This window comes from Triticum aestivum, chromosome 2B, assembly GCF_018294505.1.
Source record: "Triticum aestivum cultivar Chinese Spring chromosome 2B, IWGSC CS RefSeq v2.1, whole genome shotgun sequence".
Classification (NCBI taxonomy): Eukaryota; Viridiplantae; Streptophyta; class Magnoliopsida; order Poales; family Poaceae; genus Triticum; species Triticum aestivum.
The window spans coordinates 564,223,336-564,241,123 of record NC_057798.1 but is presented as its reverse complement, the minus strand read 5'-3'; the positions used below and the strand labels follow the sequence as shown (position 1 = coordinate 564,241,123).

At 42.7% G+C, this 17,788-nt stretch overlaps 5 protein-coding genes across 6 annotated transcripts in view; 3 read left to right on the top strand and 2 right to left on the bottom strand.

Moving 5' to 3' along the window:
- Positions 1 to 1,830, top strand: part of LOC123046057 (uncharacterized) — a 4,846-nt gene extending 3,016 nt beyond the window's left edge. For both annotated transcript variants that reach the window (XM_044469347.1, XM_044469348.1), the window contains 4 exons: positions 247 to 435; positions 608 to 762; positions 1,049 to 1,150; positions 1,341 to 1,830. In XM_044469347.1, coding sequence (XP_044325282.1) covers positions 247 to 435; positions 608 to 762; positions 1,049 to 1,150; positions 1,341 to 1,452 — 558 coding nt within the window. In that variant the 3' untranslated portion in view covers positions 1,453 to 1,830. The remainder of the gene's footprint in view (positions 1 to 246; positions 436 to 607; positions 763 to 1,048; positions 1,151 to 1,340) is intronic.
- A 540-nt stretch (positions 1,831 to 2,370) lies between these two features.
- On the bottom strand, positions 2,371 to 5,666 carry LOC123046053 (uncharacterized). Its single transcript, XM_044469343.1, has 6 exons — positions 5,412 to 5,666; positions 5,235 to 5,313; positions 4,117 to 4,212; positions 3,152 to 3,668; positions 2,910 to 3,045; positions 2,371 to 2,819 (listed from the first exon to the last, which is right to left on the bottom strand). Exons 1-6 carry the CDS (start codon positions 5,538 to 5,540, stop codon positions 2,631 to 2,633), a joined length of 1,146 nt encoding a protein of 381 aa, XP_044325278.1. The 5' UTR covers positions 5,541 to 5,666; the 3' UTR covers positions 2,371 to 2,630.
- Positions 5,667 to 5,748: 82 nt separating this feature from the next.
- LOC123046056 (mitochondrial intermembrane space import and assembly protein 40 homolog) lies at positions 5,749 to 8,474 on the top strand. The gene is made up of 4 exons (XM_044469346.1): positions 5,749 to 6,018; positions 6,752 to 6,780; positions 6,888 to 7,013; positions 8,032 to 8,474. The coding sequence occupies exons 1-4, from the start codon at positions 5,898 to 5,900 to the stop codon at positions 8,206 to 8,208; spliced, it is 453 nt and encodes a 150-aa protein (XP_044325281.1). The 5' UTR covers positions 5,749 to 5,897; the 3' UTR covers positions 8,209 to 8,474.
- Positions 8,475 to 8,902: 428 nt separating this feature from the next.
- LOC123046055 (uncharacterized) lies at positions 8,903 to 13,742 on the top strand. Its single transcript, XM_044469345.1, has 6 exons — positions 8,903 to 9,429; positions 10,033 to 10,131; positions 10,521 to 10,698; positions 12,835 to 12,932; positions 13,096 to 13,157; positions 13,268 to 13,742. The coding sequence occupies exons 1-6, from the start codon at positions 9,019 to 9,021 to the stop codon at positions 13,380 to 13,382; spliced, it is 963 nt and encodes a 320-aa protein (XP_044325280.1). The 5' UTR covers positions 8,903 to 9,018; the 3' UTR covers positions 13,383 to 13,742.
- A 206-nt stretch (positions 13,743 to 13,948) lies between these two features.
- LOC123046054 (uncharacterized) lies at positions 13,949 to 17,709 on the bottom strand. Its single transcript, XM_044469344.1, has 7 exons — positions 17,531 to 17,709; positions 17,161 to 17,317; positions 16,315 to 16,510; positions 15,908 to 15,978; positions 14,949 to 15,189; positions 14,606 to 14,784; positions 13,949 to 14,284 (listed from the first exon to the last, which is right to left on the bottom strand). Exons 1-7 carry the CDS (start codon positions 17,577 to 17,579, stop codon positions 14,188 to 14,190), a joined length of 990 nt encoding a protein of 329 aa, XP_044325279.1. The 5' UTR covers positions 17,580 to 17,709; the 3' UTR covers positions 13,949 to 14,187.
- Between the last annotated feature and the right edge of the window lie 79 nt (positions 17,710 to 17,788).

The following is a 17,788-nucleotide window of genomic DNA, read 5'->3' as shown; positions in this document are numbered from 1 at the left end:
CATGGTCCAAACACCGCCTAGCCCTAGAGAGTGATGTGTGTACTATCACCCCTGAAGCAACATTTATATGCTTTGAACTTTTTTTTATCACCTTGTACTTTATTTCCAGTTATTTTGATGAACTGTACTAAAATGAAACCTAGTACTCCTTTTCTCAGAAGAGTCATATTCCAACCTGTCTGTCCCACTTGATATCGTTTCATGGTCAATTGGTCATTAAACATTGGCAACCTTCATCTCCTACAGGGTGTTGACATGCAGCTTGGGCTGGCAATCGATAGCCCAAAGGCCACACTAGCTGTAAAAAGGCGCTTAGCTTGTGAGATGGTCAAATATTGGCACCAGGTTCAGGAGAGCATTCCAGATCTTCCTGTGTCCGACGGATGGGGGAAAAAACATCTACTATTTGTCAAATGGAAGTACGTCGAAGCGAAGGTGTGTAAAGCTACATCAACCATCGTAATACCTCTAATGTTAACCGTCTAATTTTCAAATCACAAATGTTCATGACGAGTTCAAATAGCTTCAGATGGCATATGTTTCCCCTGCAATAGGAGACTAGTCTTACAACCATCTAAGCTGATGTTACTGTATGTGCTCTTATCAGTCTGCAGCATACTACTTCCATGGTTTGATTCTTGACGAAGGAAACAGTGAGAAATCTCACGGAATGGCAATAGCAGCATTGGAAGCTTCGGAGGAATTTCTGAAAGAAAGCAAAAGGGCCTCTGAAGTTTTCCATGCAACTCCTCCAACATCTAGGTAAGACATTCGCTTCTACTCCCTCCGTTCTTAAATATAAGTCTTTTTAGAGATTCCACTCAAACTACATACGGATGTATATAGACATAGTTTAGAGTGTAGATTCATTCATTTTGCTCCATATGTAGTCCATACTGAAATCTCTAAAAAGACTTATATTTAGGAACGGAGGGAGTAGTTTGCTACTTGCGCACACCAAGTGTATTTTCTTAGTATTTTCACCTATTTTTACCCCTGGCATGAGAAAGAAGAATGCAAAATTAAGACAGTACCTGTAACTTTGCAGGAGCCCCACTCCATTTGGAACAGCTAAGTATCTGTTTGACAAGATCCCGAAAGAGGCTTCAAGCAAGGTCCGGATCAACCAGGACCTATATACCCCAGAAAGGTAACGAACTACTACCTCCGTTCCAAAATAGATGACTCAACTTTATACCAACTTTGTAAAGTTAGTACAAAGATGGGTCATCTATTTTGGAACGGAGGGAGTAATGATTAGCGGCAAAATAAGCTCGTGCCAACTCAAATTGTGAATCTGAAGGACTGACGGGCCATCTGTTTCGCGCACCTGCCTGCAGGGTCATTGGAGCACCACCCCCGTTGCCGGATTTCTCGTTGGCACTAACACCTGAAGACTATGATCTTCCTCCATTAGACCCACTTTGGAACAAAGAAGACGGCCACCAGTAAGTGTACATTCAGCATTCAGCAAGAGTGTCTTCTGATGGGAAGGCTCTGGCGCTACTGAGAAAGCAACGACCAGGATTCTGCCATGCGGAGGCCGGACACGACGCAAAGGAAGTGTACAAAGATATGTTCCGACAAAAAAAATTTGATGTCGGCAAACTGGAAGCAAATTTTAGAAAGGCCTGAAGATATCTGAAGAGCATTTTTACAGTTAAATCTTCTCTGACAATGGAAACACATTGTCAAAAGCTTGCTTTCCAACAATTCCTGTAAAAATTATATTTCCAATGAGCGCCATGGTTCCTTTTTCTTAGGATTTTCTGAACATGGCTTAGTTTTGGGGCCATTCTGAGCCTATTAATGTGGTAAATTTGCCAAACATGATCCTGATCTTCATTCAATGCTTGAGACAGAAGCAGCAACGATGAAATTTAAACTACTCAACACATACAGAAGCTCTGAACTGTGTAAGTTTTGAGACAACAATCAAGTGGGTAACGGCGCATATACATTTTGTCATTAGTCTACTCAACTACTCCCTCCGTTCCAAAATAGATGACCCAACTTTTACTAAAATTAGTATAAAGTTGAGTCATCTATTTTGGAACGGAGGGAGTAACTGGGAACACGGTACATGCCCCGAGAAAACAACACCTCATAGCTACCAGCTACAAGATCCATCGCATATAGTATGTGATTGGAGTTATAAATATTTAAAACTTAGGTGATCAACTGCAATACAATGGATTAACAAAGCTATCGGAATCGACCGGCCATCTTCCAAATCCTGTACTACCATAAACACTTCATGACATATTTCATGAGGATCATCGATCAAAGTACACACAAACAACAGGCTGCATTGCAAATTATCGAAGGCCCTTTTATTTGCTCAATGCTGCCAAAATTAACCTTTCACCGTTCTCCCTAGCAAGTAACATTTTCCATATAAAAATACTCAATATCTCTTCAACACGAGCAACAAAACCAAAGGCAGACCTTCAGTTCTGTTTGTTATAAACATTTACATCAGTAACCAAAATTCTATCCCGGAGCACGCAACTCCAGTTAAGTCTGAATGAGATGAACGAGGTACCACGTAGTTACCTCATCTCTGGTTGTTCAGCAGATGCATATAATCAAGGTGTTTGAATTTCATAAATGGCTTCTCTGCCTGCCATCTACAGGAGCTGATCTACGGCTAAATAGTAGGACCCAACAAGTACAAAAGATGCGATTCCAATGCGCGCCATCCGTAACCCAATGCCACGAAACAGAACATTCCTATCAGCAGGTGACGTTCCTGTCATTCTCTCTATCCACATTCCCGGTGCTCTCCACTTAAGAAACCTCCTCTCCATTGCTATATACTGAAAAACAATGGCAAGAACAAATAATTTGCATTTGCAGACAGGGTAGAATGTGGTTCCAAGTTTGAAAGCAGTCAAGTATAAACTTACCTTAGGTATCACAGTGCACTGTGAACGACTTTTGGCAGTATCAAACGTATGTGAAGCAGCAGCTGCTACAACTCCAGAGAAGCCTGCAGCCAGACTAGAAGCTAAAGGGGGTACAGGACCTGCTTCTTCTAAATTCCTGAGATGAGCAAAGGGTTAGAATAGACCAATACTAACGAAAATCAATCATGACACTGTCCCTATCTTTACTTTGCAAATCAAATATACTAATATGAATCCATTACCTGGGTTCAGGGTTCATGTTAACAGACTGCCAAGTAAGCATCGCCGTATGTATGAATTGCCAACAAGAAAAGAACATTCCACTAAAGACACAGTCTCGGGCTACTCCTGGCCTAAGTCCTCTCCATAAAGCACCCCATCCTTCAAGTGCTATCAATCTCGAAGGCACCTGAACATCAGAGGGTAACGGGGGCTTCCCAGAGCCAGTCAGCATCCATGGGTGCTGTTTCAGGGCACCCATCATGTCAGGATGCTTGGGGGAAAGATTGGACAACAGACTGACACTGCTATTCCACACTCTCATGTCAGGGACATGACCAGGTAATAGCTTGGAAAGCAGTGGAAACGACTCCTGTATAACATTAGCAGGGTTCGTAGCTTTCATAGGTATGGCAGAACCAACTTGGGACCGAAGTTTGAGAAGTTCAAATGGTGTGCACACAAATGCCTCTACAGCACCAGCAGTTATGCCAGCCAACATTGCCTCAGAATAATTAACATGGTTGTCCTCCCTGCCATCTGCCAAGAGACAAACAAATCATATATCATTGCAAAGTTCTATACGTCGACCATCATATGTCGCTACAGATTACATTGTTAGTCAGAAGTTTCATGCTTAAACTATTGGAAAACAAACAATCGAATATAGTTTAGAATGATAAGGCTATAGTTTTGTTGCACATAACACATAAGCAAAAGCTCCAATCACAACAGTTCTTCAGAATCAGAGGTACCAATGTTAAATCATGCAAATTGTTTCTTTTACCACAAAGGACTTTGGTTAATCTGCAATTGGAGTATGATAACAGGGAAACATATGGGAAATGGGAGGATATGACAGAGAAGTCTAACCGACAACATGTCTAGTTTGCTCATGGGTGCTAAACTGCCAATAGAAGGTGCCAACAAGTTGATATCAAGCAGCTTACACTAAGCAATGAATTGTGTCGCAAAAAAAAGTATGTACCTTTATAGAAGGCTGTTAAAAGCTCATAGGTCCCAAAACGTGCTCCCAAACCAGGCAGTTTACCTAATATTGACCATCCAATGCCACTGTAAAGACCTGAAATACATACAATGATTTAATAGGATATTTTTTATGCAGAGCAAAGTAACATATGGGCATCAGAAATATGTTACTTTAGAATGCAGAGCAAAGTAATCCTCTCAACTCCGCTAGTTATTATTATGAGTCATAGTTAAAAAAGGCGCGCCTAAGCGAGCGCTTAAGCGCGCCTAGGCTCTAGGCGTTGGCAAAACACATTGCGCATAACTACGCTTAATCTGTGCATAACTGCGCATAAGCATGCGCTTTGGTCAGTAAAGCGCAAGGCGGTGGCAAAACGCACAATTAACGCCTAGCGCTTTTTTGAACTATGTTATGAGTACAATGACCCCCTTTGATACCATCATACTCCCTCCGTTCAAAATTACTTGTCATAAAAATGGATGTATCTACAACTAAAATGCATCTAGATACATTCATTTTTTGGACGAGTAATTCCGAACGGAGGGAGTACATGAATTAGAATCTCTAAAGTATGTCAATCAGGGATGATAACATGAAGCAGGCACGGCAATAGAATGAAGTGAAATGTTTATGCAAGCCCAGGTATTTTGGTATAAAGAAGCATTGAAGCAATTAAAGGCAAGCTTCTAGATCTATGTTTGGACGACAAAAAATTGTACAAGCTGAGTTATTTGATGAAATAATCCAAGCCTTTAGGCTCCTACTGGATATGCTCTTAATGTAGACAGTGCGTAGAACCACTATGGACAGTTGGACACAATCACAGTAAGATCTTATCCAATGCAGATTTATTATATTTGCCAGGCTAGCAAGCTACATGGATCATGATGGACTGTTACTAATAGCTGGATGGCAATCTAAGAAGTCAGACACTACCAGTTCTAGCCTGGCAACTCAACAAGCAACATCACAAATCCTCTCAACTCCACTAGTCATTATGCATGGCACCAACGCAGATCGAAGATTTAAGCACTCTATTCGCAGTTCACAACAGAACCACCAAACAAAGGAAGATCTCTACTCGTCTAGTAGCAAGCAGGCAAGCGACCAAACACCTGCAGGACCGGAGACGTGCATGAGCCGGTCCACCGCATGGCGGAGCCCCATCTTCTGCTTCTGCCCCGCCGCGCTCAACTGCACACGCGGAAACAAATCAGACCCTGACGAGAGAAGAGCAGCACGGCAAATGGGAGAATCTGAGGGTGGGAAGGGGGAGCGGGCCGGGCGCTCGCCTGGAGGAGGCTCTTGACGGTGTCGAGGGGGTGGACGGCGACCGCGGAGGCGCTGATCGCCGCGACTCCCGCGGCCGCATGGCCGGCGAACACGTTGTCCCCGAACGGCTTGCCGCCGCCTCCGGCCATCGCGGCGGGCTGGAGGTGGAAGTGGAAATGGCGACGCGGAGGTTTAGGGGAGACGTCGTGTCGCGTGGGTGACACACTGGAACGCCGCTGGCCACTCACGAAGGCCGGCCCGGCCCATGGAACCACGGGCAAACCTGCACACGAATCTTGGCGCGATCGGACGGACGGGAAGCACGGTCAGAGTCGGACTCGGGTCCCAATTGGCTTCCAAAGTGGTGTGCCGCCGGGCGACTTGAGTACTTGACCGCGCTCCTGCTCAGGCCGCCGGTCGCTCTTTTGCTCTCTCGCTTCGCCGCCGGTCGTCGAGACGAGAGTGGCCGCCGCCTGAATTCTTCCTAGCCGCTCAACCAACCATCGATGGGCCAAGAACAGAGCCAGCCCGACCCGGCGGTGGGGAAACCTTCTCCGCCGGCCGCCGACCCCGCGCCGGCGCAGTCCCCTGCCCCGGCGCCCTCCTCCCTCGAGGAGCTCGCTGCAGGTACACCCCAAACTCTGAATCTTAGGCGCCGGTGGTGGTGTCCACTTATTCTCGTTTTTCCAGCGGATACGCGGCCGTTTCGAGTAGTGGTTCTCTCCGAGTCGCGGCAGCCTACATGTTGTCCGTCGGGTTGCTGGGATTTTGGGGAGCATTGGTGGAAGCACAGCTCCAGGGAAGCTAGTATTATGGATAGTTGTGAGTTTTAGCTGGACGAGATTGTCCCTGTGATTCTCCACTATGTGGTTATTATATGCAGTTCAGACCTTGTACAACATCTACGCGTCCATGCCGAAATCGAGGTAGGCTTTAATGCTAGTGCCATATAGGTATGCGCTAGTTGATGATACCCCTGTCCTGAGGAGCTACCAAGCTTCAACCTGCTAATATCTTGCCAAAACGACTAGATTCCAGTTCCTACATCTCCCAAAAAAATACCCCAATGTGCACAAAGTTCGTGCCCTCTTTCAAATTTGTATGGCATGCACTGCTATATTGGAGGTTCCCTAATCTAGACTGCCCTTAGTATTACTTTTTTGGTATCAAAAGGAGTTTTCATTCATTAATAATAGCAGGATTACAACATTTCTAGGCTACGATCTAGAGTGATATTAGTTATGTGATGTTTTTTTAACCCGTGCGCTTTGCATGGGGTATGTTGCATCTTTTGTCGGCTCATTAATCTGTGCCAGCATTAGTGTTCTGATTACTGATATTGAATTTTTGTAATGTACAGAGGCTATGTCGTTTAGTGAGGATGATGAGGTAAGACATTTTATTTTGCTCCTGGATGATTGATAGATACCTATATATCAGTATTCTACTCTTCATGGTGCTTGGGAGATCATTGAAACAATTTTCTGGTTATGCAGTCAATTGACGTTAAGGTACAGAAAGCTCTGGATTGTCCGTGCGTGGCTGATTTGAAAACTGGACCTTGTGGCAGTGGATTTGTTGATGCATTTTCCTGCTTCCTGAGGAGCACAGAAGTAGAGAAGGTTGTATTTTTATTTCATGTTACTAAGTTAACTTAACTTAAAATTTCCCAGGATAATCATAACAAAGAGCCCCTTTGTTCTAAACTTAACTTAATATGCCCAGGAACGTTTTTTAGGTAAATACCCAAGAGAGTTATTTTAGGTAAGCACTCAAGGAAGTTGGGTATTAGGATTGGTGTTTGGCAGATATCCAGTTAATCGATACCTTTTCTAACGGACAGCCTTTATAATGAGTAGTGTACCCCTTTTTTTTATTGTCAGCATTTTTGTTCTTTCCTTATTATTTCAACTGATATTAGTTTCAGGCGAATTCTGTTGCTGCAGTGTGCAGTAGCAAATGTGTCTAGTTTGTATAAACTGCAAATGTGCCTAGTTTGTACTCCCTCCGTTTCTAAATATAAGCCCTTTTAGAGATTTCAATACGAACTACATACGGATGTATATAGGCATATTTTAGAGTGTAGATTCACTCATTTTGCTCTGTATGTTGCCCATATTGAAATCTCTAAAAAGACTTATATTTAGGGACGGAGGGCGTATAAGCTAAAAAGGCACCCACGTAATTATAGTAGATCTGATGGAGCACAATAAAGATCTGTTGTTCTGTGTCGCGTTTTCTTACAATCCAAGTGGAAGTAGATGTACAGCAGTCATTGTCTATTAGGTTATACTACAATGTTATTGCTAGCCAATTATAATTCAATTTGATCATAACCACTTATTTAGGTTACTTGTTACTTCAACACAAAATAAAACCCTGAGAATTTGCCCTCTTTCCTCTTTAAAGTTAAAAGAGTTAAGAAATGCAGATACTATAACTTGGCTGGACACAAATTCTTCTGGTTCCTGTTTTAAATGTGTGTTTTTACACTCTTTGTAATATTTCATAATGTTTGAGTCACTGCCACATACAAACCTCTTCTGCCTGTATGCTGTTAAATGCTATTGACTGTCTGGTTCATGTCTACTTCTTCCTGAATATTGACTTATACTAAGCTTACTTCCTTTGCCTTGCCAGGGATCAGATTGTGTGCAGCCCTTCATCGCGCTGCAGAACTGCATCAAGGAGAATCCAGCGGCATTTTCTAAGGAGATATTGGAAGAGGAGGAGAAGGACGAGGAGGCTGAGAAGTCCAACCTGCAAGTTAGAGCTCCAGCATGGTCTAGAGAATCCAAATCCAAACCAAAGCTTTGAGATCCTGTGGTATTAAGCTGACAGCCTGATACAGAGATTACCCTGATTCGCACTCTTCACCTTGTTTCTCCTATAAATTCTTCCGTTATAGGCAAGAAGATTAAGCATCCAGGATTCTTCGGCAGAAATAAGCACAGTTTGTGTGGTAGAAATATTTCCACTTTTTTTTTTTTGGAGAACATTACACGTTTTTATGAAACTGGAAAACTTGTATTCTAGAGACTTCAGTTTCTGAACGGATTAGACGAGCTGGTTTGATGTCCAAAGGAACTACTGTAGATTCCATGATTGCTGTCAGCCCATTATACGGAATCCATGGACCTTGTTAATCCAAGCGTTCTTAACTGTGCAGTGACAGTTATTTGACCTTGTTGCGAGTGTTGCCATCTGTCTCTTAACTCTGAATTTACTAATGATAATAGTGTCATTAAACGACATGTCCACTTTGGTGGACATAGTCTTAATTATTGTGAAAAAAAGAAGATTGTCTTAAGTTTTTGCAAGAGCTTTTGGGGAAGGGCTCAACGATTTTCCTTCCGGGGGGCAGGCATAGCTGAAGAACCGTAGCCAGGCAGAGCTTTTTCCTTTTTCTTTTGAGAGCTGGCGCCAGGGATACAGCCCAAAAAGCATGCTGTCTTGGTGGGCTTTCGGCCCCTTTTACTGCTCTTCCTCTCTCCCAACCCGTCACAGGTTTTTTTTGTTCAGCTACTGCCTACTCTGGCTTGGTCTCTCTCTTCTCCGCACCCCGGAGGAGTCCCACCCAACTCCACCTCCGCCGCGATAAGCCCTAGCCCCTCCACCTCCGTCTCCATGGCGACCACCACCACCCTCTTCCATCCGCTCTCCGTCCCCATCGCCGGCGGCCGCGTCCGGCGCTGCCCCCTCACCCTGCTCGCCCCCACCCGCACGGCCCCCCGGCGGTCGACGCCCCTCCTCGTCGCCCGAGCCAAGCGCACCAATAACTCCAGCGCTGCCCCGAAGCGAGAGGCGGATGAGGAGGTGGAGGTCGAGGAGGAGCTGCCGTGGATCCAGGACAAGGCGCTGGACCTCGTGGAGTTCACCGGCACCGTTACGCAGGCCATCCCCGGCCCGCGCGTCGGCTCCAGCCCCGTGCCGTGGCTCCTCGCCGTGCCGCTCGCCTACGTCGGCGTCTCCTTCGCCCTCGCCGCCGTCCGCACCTTCCGCAGGTTCACCTCCCCGCGCACTCAGAAGAAGAAGAGGGTAAGCCTTTGAGGACTGCGGAGTGATACGATTAGCAGTTTAGTTACACTTTGGTAGTTCCTCTCTAAGATCGGACATGTTGCTTGTGCTTCGTGTTTTCTGTGGCGGTAGATAATAAAGTGATGGCATATTTCTCTTATATATAAATAGAGTTTTAGCCATGCCAAAATGTAGGCACATTGTGTGGAGCAGCGGTTCGTTTGTTCAATGCAGACCCCAATAGTCGTTGGGTGCTAACGTCGTTCATTGACTCTTTTTTTTCAGTGGGGGATTTTATGTTGCAATTTCATCTCTATTCATAAAATATCATACTGAGTCATGACCATACTAAATAATTCAGTTTGTTTCAGTTAGATGTTACTTTTAAGTAAGAAAGAATTAGGAATGAAGTTTCTGTTGATCACAAGCCTTTTTGTTGATCACTAGCTAAACTTATGTTCTGTTTGATCACAATTCACAAGCTAGGCTCATCTTTACGCTTTATTTTCTCTTTTTCTTGCTGATATTCTTGATGGAACTATAAATTCTATTGCTCTCATAAGTCATAACCATTATCCAGATATATTTTTTTTGGCATTTCATGGTGACTCCATTTCTTTGCAGGTGACCAAGAATATATTCTTGTTGAAGTCACTAGACGAGTTGTTTCAGAAGGGCAGGGAAGCAGTGGATTTTCCAGCTCTTCAAGAACTAATGCAAAAGGTGTGCCCTTGATTCAACCATTATTCCTGAGAATCTGAACTTATACTGGACTGCTGTTACCACATATCTGCTTTATTTTCTCAACAAATGAATCTACTTTGAACAGTGTTACTCAGATATCTTATTCTGGAAGATTAAGTTACACCGATGACTTGTGGTAAAAATATTCAGACTAAAGACTATCTCCTTGCAAAGATCTAAACCAGAAATTTCGCTGGTCAGAATAGATTTTGACATATCAAACTGTAATGCTTTGCACCAATGCACCCATTTGGCCATTTTTACTGCGGTTTGAGGAATGGTTTTCTTATTATGTTGTTGGCTGCAAAGCAATCTGGCTATAGTGAGGCCTGCATATACACTTTTAACTTTTTTTCCCATGTATTCAGACAGGATTTGACATGGATGATGTAGTAAGAAAGTACATCCGATACACACTGAATGAAAAACAATTCAATCCTGATGTGGTTGTGGATCTCATACATCTTAGGAAAGCATCGATGTTAGAAGATAATGAAGTTGCTGAAATTCTGAATGAGATATCAAGACGAATTGTTCGGGAAAAAGGTATTTTTATTCTTCTGGTTCTGGTACTCTTAGATAACACATAGTATTTACCTTCAAGACCCTGGCTGCTCAATTCAAAAACACGGAAGTGATTTTGTCTTCTCTTGCGTTCCTATGAAATTTGTGCATCTCCCTGGTGAAATCCTCTGTAGATCTTGGTACTGATCATGTGTCCCACAATTTACTGGTTTTGTACTTTGATTAGCTGCAAACTTTTAGAAGATTACTTTCCAACGCTTACTGAGCATATAATACTGACATTTGTCTTTTTCTTCCATTGTTGTCAAATCCCCTCATCGCGTTAGCTTTATACACATTCTTCAGTTATTTTAGCTTCTTAGCCTGAAAATGATGTCTGCAGTGTGGGAGTTGCTAAACATCTGCTCTCTTTTTTTTAACTTGGGTCGTCAAACATCAATTTTATGTACATCTGTGTGCTGTAGCAATATTCAGACATAAATAGCAATACGTTGCCATTTTTGTTGAGCATGAAAATCTTAAGATGTCATGTGGTGGGCCTTGGAGAAACACAAAGTCCCAGCAAAGTACATTACCCTCATCAAGGACATGTACGATAATGTTGTGACAACTGTTCGAACAAGTGATGGCAACACTGATGACTTTCCAATTAAAATAGGACTGCAGCAATGGTCAGCTTTGAGCCCTTATCTTTTTGCTGGATGAGGTCACAAGGGATATACAAAGAGATATTCCATGGTGTATGCTCTTTGCGGATGATGTGGTGCTAGTCAATGATAGTCGGACGGGGGTTAATAGGAAGTTGGAGCTATGGAGACAAACCTTGGAATCGAAAAGGTTTTAGACTCAGTAGAACTAACCGAGTACATGAGGTGCAGTTTCAGTACTACTAGGCACGAGGAGGAGGTTAGCCTTGATGGGCAGGTGGTGCCTCAGAAGGACACCTTTCAATATTTGGGGTCAATGCTGCAGAAGGATGGGGATATCGGTGAAGATGTGACAACAGAGTGCCACAAAAGCTAAAAGGTAGGTTCCATAGGATGGCGCTGAGTGTTGGCCGACTAAAAGGCGACATGTTCAACAGTTCGATGTGGCGGACATGTGCATGTTAAGATGGATGTGAGGCCACACAAGGAAGCACCGGGTCCGGAATGATGATATACGAGATAGAGTTGGGGTAGCACCGATTCAAGAGAAGCTTGTCCAACATTGTCTGACATGGTTTGGGCATATTCAGCGCAGGCCTCCAGAAGCTCCAGTGCATAGCGGACGGCTAAAGCGTGCTGATAATGTCAAGAGAGGTCGGGGTAGACCGAACTTGACATGGGAAGAGTCAGTAAAGAGAGATCTGAAGGACTGGAGTATCACTAAAGAACTAGCCATGGAGAGGGTGCGTGGAAGCTTGCTATCCATGTGCCAGAACCATGAGTTGGTTGCGAGACCTTATGGGTTTCAGCTCTATCCTACCCCAACTTGTTTGGGACTAAAGGCTTTGTTGTTGTTGTATGAAAATCTTAAGATCATGTCAAAATCAAAGCACTGTTTTGAATGCTTCATTTTTTTTTTGGGGACAAAGTGGTGGCACCTGAGGTGCCTTTTATATTGATCTCAAGCACAAATTACACCAGCAAGATTACATTGCTTTATTGCAAGGTTTCCTAACTTGAAAAGCATAGGACAATGATCATCTAGATAAGCACTATTATAGCAAGCCATATAAGGGCCAGTGTTACTATCCAACTGTGAACAGTAGGCTTTTGCTGCACAGCTATGAGCCCTACATTGAGCTTCCTGCAGATATATAGAACTTGCGATTGTATGCAATTTGTGGTAGAGAAGAAGGCTGCTAAAAACCTCTTTATATCCCAATGCCCTGGATTATTTTGAAGATCTCTGGAAGCAACAGCCTGAGCAAGGACCTGATTATCCGTCATGAAAGTGATGCCAACTGTTGTAAACTTTGTGGCAATTTCAGCAGCTATTTGAAGGGCCAGTGCTTCTGCCTGGATTGGAGAATTGACCTGTTCACCAATAGCTAAAAACCTCTTTATATTATGTATTGCTTGTTTTTGTAGGAGTGATAATTTTGTTTGATTCACAACTTAGCTTGCACACTGCTAGAGTGCTGAGGATATTTTGTGTTTTATGATATCGCAGGTCCAATAGTTATGGACTTATCTGGGTTTACAGAGCAAGGTTTTAAGCGGAAGCTTGCTGTGCAAACATTGTTTGGAAAAATCATGTACTTATCAGAGGTAAGCTGCTGGCATCTGTTCTTATTGACTCTTGCAGCTGAGAATTTTCTGGACTCCAAAACAGAGTTGAAATATTTTAGATGTCATGATGTTGTATTATAATGTATTCAGCTCCTTACTTCCCCGTTCCTCCATTATAACTGAATATCTGTGAATTATCCAGCTGCCAGAGTTCTGTTCTCGGGACGGCTCGCTTGTTGTCAAAGAAATCTTTGGAGTTACAGAGTATGGCTAAATCTTTGTTGTGGATTATCATCACAAGTTTTATACCACAACTGGTGCATCTAATACTACTGTCATAACCGTTGTTTCCTGTCCTGTTTTCATCTGAGCAGCGAGGATGCAGACAGCCTTCGTAGTCGTACCCTTTCTGAAGCCGGTGATATCGAGTCGTTAGAAAGGATGGTCGATGATTCTGACTTTGAACATGGTACCCCATCATCATCTTGAAGTATGTTAGTGGTTGGATACTTATCATCTTCCATGATAGAAGCTTGGCGTGAGTTTTGTCAACAGTTGAAGAGAGGGTTGTCCTGGATAAGTCGACTGCAAGTTTTGTAAATCTACCTTCTACTAGGATTGTAGCTTCTGGCAGTGTCTCGGACCTGTCTACCACCTGACTATAACAAGGAAGTTGTTGAGAGAATGGTAGCAGTGAGTTTATATAAATCGATAATTGTTAACTGTATTTGCGTTGTTTATTCTTTTATTGGTTTTTATCCATGGATTATATAAGACTGAACTAAGTTTATATATATCCCTATATTGGGTGCGAGTTGTGCATTTGTGCAACCAGGATATGTTTGGCAATGGTGCTGTCAGATTGTCTATGAAATGATTCTAAGTACTCCCTTGGTTCACAAATATAAGATGTTTTGGATATTTCAATATGGACTACATACAGACTGAAATGAAATAAGCTCACTCTGATATGCGTCATTCTGAACCCAATGTACACAATATGTGGGTAGCAGAGCATCCAGACATGAATGTAAAACAACATGAGCAATCAAGTCTGTAAAACATCAAGGAAAAATCTATTTAATCTTGACACAGGCATACTGGATGAAGGGGTCGATAAACAGAGTACTCCAACTTCTACTGTGACTTGTAGAACTGACAGGAGTATCATCTGAAAAATGGAAGGAATGGTCCTCCTGGAGTACTGTACAATTGTGTTTCAGGTCATGAAAAGAATAATAAAACAATGTGAATCCTATATGTAATCACATCTAGCAAGCCAGACCATATGAATTTACAGACTGTTCCAAAAGATCCTGAGTCCACCAGCAAAGGATTTCAGGCTGCCCCACAGATTTGCCCCCTTCGATGCTTCATGCGCATGCTTAGGGCTGCATTATGGAGCAATAAAAGCTGTGAGGAACATAAGACCGTAGCAACCAAAATAACATCACATGCAATCTTAGTGTTTAAATGTGTGAATCAATGATGGTGGAGAGGACTATGTAAGCTATCTTTATACATGTGCTACAGATAAACTCATATTTCTTGATTTGTTTGATGCAGTTTAAGAATAATGCAGGGATTGTCTCAAATAGTCATCTTTAGGTGCTCATGCTGCTTAATTTGCAGAGTCAAAATTAGCTACCCCGTTACCATGCGCTCATTTGTAAATCAGTTGTTGATCTTGCGTGAGGGAATGCAAGCAGTACCTCTTGAGGTTTTGTGCCTTAACCACATTGTTGTTTTCAGTTTGACCTGATGCCATTGGCTCACTTTTATCCTCCAAACAAGTTGTTGGGGATAAGTTTGGCTTGGCAGCTCCAGCTTTACCATGGCATTCTGGAAGTTGTGGCTTAGTATTTAGATCCAGAGGTTCCGAGGTTTTAGCCTGCAAAAGTAGATGATTATTATTAGTATTGTTATTGTTTAGGAGCAAAAACATAATTGGAGATATACGGATATTTAAGCATGCACAGCGACGATGTTTAATGATGAAAAATCAAAAAGAAAAGCATGAAGAGTGAAAGTAGGTTATCTGTAATAAGATACTACCGTTTCTTCCTTTACACCCTGAAAGTTGGTAGTAGCAACTCTTGGAGAGAGATCGATATTGTGGAGCCCGTATTTTTCCTTGAAGTTTTCTGAGCTGAAAGAGGCATTTCTTACATCATTCTTGAGTCTTGAATTATACTCCAATTCCTGGAGTAATGCCAGCACTGTATAGTAGGACCCTCCAACCTGCTGACGAACATGTGTTGCATGTGGAAATTTTCCTTCATGTGAAGCCCTGAAACTGTGTTCAATAACAGAGGCAGGCATAAGCAATGGATGTAAGATTTAGAAGCACAAACGAGTCCTTAACACCTCATCGGGTGAAACACAATTATATGTGACTATATCCAGCTGGTAACAACGAGAATTGGTATAAAACTGGTAGTACTTCCAGAATTTAAATTTAGCGAGGTTCTTTTGAAGCTAAAACTTGGTTTTCATCCGAGAACAATGACAAAATCTGATTGAGTAGCTTAACCCCATAAATCAGATCACTCACTTCGCAAATTTTGAGAAGCTGAACTAGCAGTTTTGCTGGAATCCAATCCTAGCCATGTTTGTGAGGCATTCACTGCCTGCTTAAACATGCTGCTTGAACCTTTCTCACCACTCACAGAGCCAAATAAGAAAATGACATTGTTTATCAAGAACTATATCTCGAGCGGTATGAAACTTACATCTGATAAACAGAGTTGATCAGCTGGCTCTGGTGTAAGACATTACTGTGTAATACTACCTCCATACAAAAATATAAGACGGTTTTTAGGCTAAAGTAGTCTACAAAAACGTCTTGTATTTTGACACGGAGGGAGTATATAATGTAATTCTATAGTACGGAAGGTAGTAGCTCACAACTTTACCGAAGATTGAAACTAGATAAAAGGAAGCACAGACACAAAGTGTAACAGGTGCCGATCACAATAATAACAAACAGAAATTCTGTGGCCGAGTTGGCTTACTTTTCAATAAATTCCTCTACCCTGGCCCTTCTTTCTTCTTTTGTCATCCTCTTGTGGACTTCGGGTAGATCCTGAGCAGACAAAGAAGGGTGTTCATATTCTCACTTTGCGTCTGACCTGACATGGTTTGGGCATTTGCATTCCTAAAACATCCTGGTTTAGCTATTAAGAATGCAGTTATGATAGTATACCACTGGAAACATATATCAAGGTTCAACCGATACTTATGATTTTAGTATGCACAACTAAAACCAACTGTTAAAACCTTGTAATCTCTTTCTGAGATCTGATCTTACATTACGACATTATAAGATAGACCCTGCTAGAGAAGTAAGAGATCAAAAAGGCAATAACTAACAACATGAACAAAATGGACAGAAGTTAGTAGGGTTTATGCAACAAAATACCGTCTCTTCCTTTATGCCCTCGAAGCTGGTCCTGGCATCTCTGGTTGAGTTGAAAGAGGCATCACTGACATCACTCCTCAGTCTCGAATTGTACTCCAGTTCCTGGAGTAATGCCCATGATACGTAGTAGGACCCTCCAACCTGCTTACGAACATATGTAGCAGACGGAAATTTTCCTTCATGTGATGCCCTGTAACTGTATCGAATAGTAGAGCCAGCCATCAATAATGGATGTAAGGTTTAAAAATTCAAACAAGTCCATTGGGTGCCTTCACAGATATACAATGCTAGAATTGCATCAAGCACCTAGCTCCATTCCAGAAGCACATTTACATGTGGTACGGCAGTCAGTATACAGCCGGATGTTTTTTTTTTCTTGACCGGGAAACGGTAGGAAATTAGCCTACTACGAATTTTATATAAATATAAGTGACAGCATTCACATGAGGGGGGTATGTACAGGATGGGTATATACAGTGGAAACAAGCTAAAGGAATTGTTGTATCCAGACTTTGAAACTTTGCAGATGCTTTCTTTTCACCCTATGTGAAACTAGGATGAGATCTTCCCGAAATTTCCTGCACCAACTCTCCAGGATCTCGTCGTTTCTTTGTGTACAGAAACGGATGTCTCAAAATTTAAAATTTGATGATGACTGTTTTGAAGCTAGCACTTGGTTTTAATGTAACAAAAATTACAAATTATGGTTGATTAGCTTGTTTGTAGAAGATAATGATTAAGACAAGATTCTAATTCGCTATATACAAAGGCAACACAAGAAAACTGCAACACATGCTGATCACAATAATACAGTTAGAAATGCTGGCGAGGCCGAGTTTGACTTACTTTTCAACAAATTCCTCTACCCTGGCCCTTCTTTCTTCTTTTGTTAATCTCTTCTGGACCTTGGGTGGATCCTGAGCAGAGGGAGAACCCAGATGCTTCTTCCCACAGAGAGGCCGATAGGACGACCGTGCAACGGCGTCAGAAACGTCAGCAATGGCTGAAAAATGGGGGTAAAATGACAGAATTAAAACCCACAAGACAGGCAAACTAATTACATGGTAACAGGGGCAGCATTTGTGCACCTTTAAGAAATATCATATAATTACAATCATTTATCCTAGTAATGGTGTTCTAGCACAGATAAGGAGGTTAAAATCCTCCATGATTAGACCAAAATAAACGGGGGAAACTTGGAGGGAAGATTACCAACCCTTCCTGGATGAGGCGAAGGAAGAGGAGAAGCGCGCGGACGCGTGCATCGGAGAGGCCGATTAGGGTTTCATCGGTGTTCTGCGGGGAGCGAGGCAGAGCAGAGGAGGAGCAGAGGCCGGGGAGGTAGACGAGGAAAGCGGGCTCGTTTGTTTGCTCGGCTGTCAGTTTAGTGTTGCCTAGCTAACGTGGACGGGCCCCGATGTCGGCAGGGACAGGCATATGTAGTTAGCAAAAGCATGTTGGTTTTCTTTTCTTT